Source organism: Myotis davidii, unplaced genomic scaffold, assembly GCF_000327345.1.
Source record: "Myotis davidii unplaced genomic scaffold, ASM32734v1 scaffold64, whole genome shotgun sequence".
Taxonomy (NCBI): Eukaryota; Metazoa; Chordata; class Mammalia; order Chiroptera; family Vespertilionidae; genus Myotis; species Myotis davidii.
In genome coordinates this window covers 4,644,169-4,649,415 of record NW_006296226.1, presented here as the reverse complement: position 1 = coordinate 4,649,415, position 5,247 = coordinate 4,644,169, and the positions used below count along the sequence as shown (strand labels likewise).

Sequence of the window (5,247 nt, the reverse complement as noted above, 5' to 3'; positions counted from 1 at the left end):
GTTTGTTCAATGAAGGCGGTTCCCTCTATTGGTAATGTCCACACACTTCTGTTTGGGGAGGGAGGAAATTCTTTACAAAAGAGTAGGGGTCTCATTTGTTTCATGAAACCCTAATTTAATAGTTCTTTTACATGTGTAACATAATTCAGGGGTCCACAATCTACAGGCTGCTGTCTTTTTTGATAAAGTTTCATTAAAACACAGCCATGCTCATTCATTCTCATATTGTCTCCAGTTGCTTTTGTGCATAAAATCAGATTTAGAGTTACCTCAGTATGTCGATTTTCTTTCATTGTTCACTTCCAATCATTTTTAGACATCATTTCCTCATTCATTGTTGATAAATTTTAATTTATAGTTTACTGCACAGGATGGCTTCCAGTATTCATTTCTACTGTTCAGGCATACCTATATTCTTGTTTCAGGTCTGACACTATTATGAGTTCTCCAAGAGGTGTGGGAAACTTAATCTAACCATAACCTGCAACTGTTTTATCCTTGTAAAAAGTTGAAATTTTTCTACAGCTCTGGACAGTGATGAATATCCCATGCATACTGCTAGACTTCCACTTGGTAATAAATTGCTAATGGACATGGCTTTTACATTACATTTTCTTCCGTGAGAGTAAATAACTTACTTTGTAATAATATAGGAGTTTATCTTTCAACACATGCATACCTACATGCAAATTCTACTCTCAATATTTATACATTTAATTCTCTGAGATCAGGAAGGCAGGTACTTGCAAATGGGAAATATTTGCAAATATGGCACTTAAACACATATTTATTGAGAGCCCATCATTATGTTAGACTAGTATCTATGTGAAATATTTATTGAATAGTATTGTTCATGACTAGACAAGTCTTGCTTACTGAATCATATGTTTATTCTAAGGAACACATGAGATAAGGTATTGAATGTGCTGTGAAAAATGTAAAAGATGGCGTACATGCCAAATATCATTACTTTATCTTACAAAACCTTTTTTGTTTTCATGTCACTGTTTTTAGTGTAACAAGTAAATTTTAAAACAGTACAGGTGTATTATTTTTATGGCACATGAGTAAAAAAAATTCTAGGTATACCACTGAAAACATGTTTCCTATGTGAACTCATATGATTTGTAGTACCTTCTAGAATGCATGCTTAAGAATGATTCTGAGGCCAGGTCTAGATTTACTCAGAAAGAGTGCAGTGATCCAACAGCAATGTCTGCTATTGGGAAAGAACAGGGAGTTGTGCCATTAGTTGCAATATATTTGGTATCTCAGAGAGAGATGTTTGTATTTAAGTGCTTTGAATGAGATAAAATGGAGTGATTGTTCAGACAATCACTTTCATTCATTCACCTGCAATCACAATTCATCTTCAGTCCTTTAAAAATGGTAAGCAGAAAAAAACAGTGCTGAGTTATAGTTGTAATTTATTATTTTAATGAAAGAACATGTTTAATAGGAAAAGTCTTTGTGAATTCAATATCAAGTTTAATGACATATTCTTAGACTCATCATCATTCACAAATAGGCACAGAAGCTTTTATTTTGTCAAATATCATAATGGAGTGGGCTCAGTGAAAATTTTAATTCATGTCAATTTATACATATGAAAAGGATTTTAATTGTGGGAATGATACATATACATGATGAAAAAGTTCACACAGTATGCAATAAAAAGGAGATCTCCCTCTCAGGCCAGGCTCTGCCATTCCTATACTCTTGTGCCCAGTGGCACCCACTATTAAGTTTTATCTGTATTTTCCAAACCAAGTCTATTCAGATACAAATGTGTATGTAGATATGTACAGAGACAGGCACACACACACCCTTTTGTACACAAGTGGGAACATATTAAATGCACAGTTCAACAACCTGCTATTTTCACTTAACAATATATCTTGAACATTATTTTCTACCAGCACCTGTGTAGTCTCAGCTGCTTTCTTTCATTTTCTCTTAATTTGGTGTTGACATTTTAAAAATAAATAATTACAACCTTTTTATAAAGTTTTCTGCTAATGCAGAGGGTAACAAAGACAGTAAGAGCTGGGTGATAGATAATATCAAAGATGAGCCTTATACCAATGGCCACAAACATTTATACATGGCAATAAACAGATATGCAATTAAATTTTTAGATGTAGTGTTTAAGTACATAACACTCCAGCAATTCAGAATTTGTAGTGTTTTTCTCCAGTGTGATTTCGTTGATGCAGGGTAAGAGTTGAGCTCTTACTGAAGGCTTTTCCACATTCACTACACTCATAGGGTTTCTCTCCTGTATGACTCCTCTGATGCACAATAAGGTGCATACTTTGACTGAAAGATTTCCCACATTCATTACATTCATAGGGTTTCTCTCCGGTGTGGGATCTCTGATGTATAACAAGTTGTGACTTTGCATTGAAGGCTTTCCCACATTCATTACATTCATAGGGCTTCTCCCCAGTATGAGTTCTCTGATGTACAATGAGGTGTGCCTTTTGACTAAAGGCTTTCCCACATTCATTACAGTCATAGGGTTTCTCTCCAGTATGAACTCTCTGGTGTTGAGTAAGGCCTTCAATTTGTTTGAAGGCCTTCCCACATTGTTTACATTCAAAGGGACTTTCACCCGTATGTGTTCTCATGTGGTAAGTAAGAGATGAGCTATGTCCAAAGGCTTTTCCACATTCATCACATTTGTAGGGTTTCTCCTTAGTATGAGTTCTCTGATGTATACTCAGGTGTGACTTCTTGTTGAAAGCTTTCCCACATTCATTACATTCAAAGGGTTTCTCACCTGTATGAATTCTCATGTGTTTAGTAAGTGATGAGCTATACTTAAAGGCTCTTCCACATTCATTACATTCATATGGTATTTCACCTGTATGAGTTCTTATATGTTCAGTAAGAGATGAGTTATACCTAAAGGATTTTCCACATTCCTTACATTCATAGGGCTTTTCGCCTGTATGAGATCTCACATGCTGAATAAGATTTGAGCTGTGTCTAAAGGTTTTCCCACATTCGGTACATTTGTAAGGCTTTTCCCCAGTATGAACTCTTAGATGGTCAGTGAGGGCATGCTTATGACCATGGGCTTTGCCACACTGATTACATTCATATGGTTTTTCTCCCGTGTGAGTTCTCTGATGTACAACAAGGTGTGACTTCTGGCTAAAGGCTATCCCACATTCATTACATTCATATGGTTTTTCCCCAGTATGAATTCTCTGATGGTCTATAAGTCCTTGTTTATGGCTGAGAATTTTCCCACACTGATTACATTCATATGGCTTCACTTTAGCTTGAGTTGTATCACACTTAGGAGGAGATGAGCTATGGCTGGATGATTTTTCACGTTTCTCTCCAGTTTTATTTTTGTTCCATTTAGTATGGGATGATCCATGACGAACTAATTTTTCATGTTTCTTGTCAGTTTGAGTTTTGTCACACCTATTAGATGAGGTATCATTGGCTAATTTCTGTTTCTTACCAATTCGATTTTTGTCTTTCTTTGTTTCAGATAAGCTACTGCTAGATGATTTTCTGTGCTCTTTAGCTACATTAGGTTTCTTTTTTGAAGAGTCTACATTCTGTTTCAAACTTTTCCCCTGTGAATTGAATTTAAGAATCTTTTTTTTTAAAGGAACTTGTGTTGTACTCACATTTTTTTCCCCCAATGAGCTACATTCATGGCCTTTCTTCTTTGTCAGAGATTTTTTCTTGAATGCAACTTCCTTAAGGAGTTTTTTTTGAGATTCCTGGTGACTCTCTTCTAGCTGGTCATCATCTTGTTGGCCCATTTCTTCTAAAATGGAATTCAGTGAGACATTCTTGAGAACCTTTGCACTGTCCTATTTTAGATTACAATTTATAAAGAAATGCCCTGTTTGAATCTTTATTCCAGCCTAGTATCCCAAAATGAATGAAATATCAGGCACAAATGTCCCTATCCTCTTGGACTTGAAGAGGAAAGTGCTGTAGTAAAAACAGTAAAAGAAAATTGACAATAGTGATCAGAAAAAGTTGTGACTATTTATAAATATGACCTTGTAACATGGGATAGAAGATGAAATATATAAAAGGAGCAGTGAATAGGAAATAGATGTAGTTAAAAGGCTTTCTGGTTGTAGTTGCCATATTTTGAATTCTCTCCTCAGCCCAAGCTTCTGAGCTTTGATAACTGCCAATCCACCTATAGTAACCGACTCCTGTAGCCTGTACTATATTAATCCAATTATCCATGGTCATAGTTGGAGGCACATCTGGCTCAAGCCAAGATGTCCAATAGGGGTCTTCCTCCTAAAAATTTAGACTCTAGTTAGTCTCCACTGGGTTCTTAAATTTTAAAATGATATAAGACAAATAAAGTAAGTCTGCATTTTCCTTGTGCAAACAAAATACATCAGTAGAAAGGATGGATGTATATACATCCACAGTAAAAGCAGAGATGTAAGATCACATGTCTTCAAAGAGACCAACTGCATTAGATAAATTTCTAATGGCTTTCCAGTCCTGGTTCTAGTCCCTGGTAAGGCCTAGCTGAAATATCTGCCTTCAGGTTACAAGAGATCTACCCATGTCCTTGTAATAAATTCCTCTATTTACTTAGACTAGCTCAAGTACATTTTTTAAAATATATTTTTATTGGTTTCAGAGAGAAAGGGGGAGGGAGAGAGAGATAGAAATATCAATGATGAGAGAGAATCACTGATTGGCCACCTTCTGCATGCCTCTTACTGGGGATCAAGTCCACAAGCTGGGAATGTGCCCTTTGACTGGAATCGAACCTGGGACCCTTCAGTCCATAGGCTGATGCTCTATCTACTGAGACAAACCAGCTAGGGCATCAAGTACATTTTTGTTATAGTACCCTAAAAATCCAAAATAGAGAAAATAAGGTAAGTCTACCAAGGAGTACTGAACAGCTTACAGGTAGGTGACTGAAGAAATAAGCAAGAAGAGTATTCCACTGCTACTATCCATGATCAATGTAATAGTGACATTCCTGTACTAAAAAAAACCCAAAAAAACAAACCACCACCACCACTAACAACAACAACAACAACAAAAACCTACAGTTTCTCTGAGTTCCTTGATGCTTTTACAACAACAAAAACAAAAACCTACAGTTTCTCTGAGTTCCTTGATGCTTTTACCATATGATAGTGATGAGATTGTCAAACAAACTTCATATCATTTGGATGTACAGTGTATACACACACTTATTTCCCAATATATTTCTATGGAGCATACCTGTGT

At 35.9% G+C, this 5,247-nt stretch overlaps 1 protein-coding gene across 1 annotated transcript; it reads right to left on the bottom strand.

Annotated features, from left to right (window-relative positions):
- Positions 1–2,171: 2,171 nt before the first annotated feature.
- ZFP37 (ZFP37 zinc finger protein) lies at positions 2,172–3,962 on the bottom strand. The gene has a single exon (XM_015568780.1). It carries the CDS (start codon positions 3,786–3,788, stop codon positions 2,172–2,174), a length of 1,617 nt encoding a protein of 538 aa, XP_015424266.1. The 5' UTR covers positions 3,789–3,962.
- Positions 3,963–5,247: the final 1,285 nt, after the last annotated feature.

Coding starts and splice junctions, on each gene's coding strand:
- ZFP37 (XM_015568780.1), bottom strand. CDS start 3,788: ATGGGCCAACAAGATGATGACCAGCTAGAAGAGAGTCACCAGGAATCT.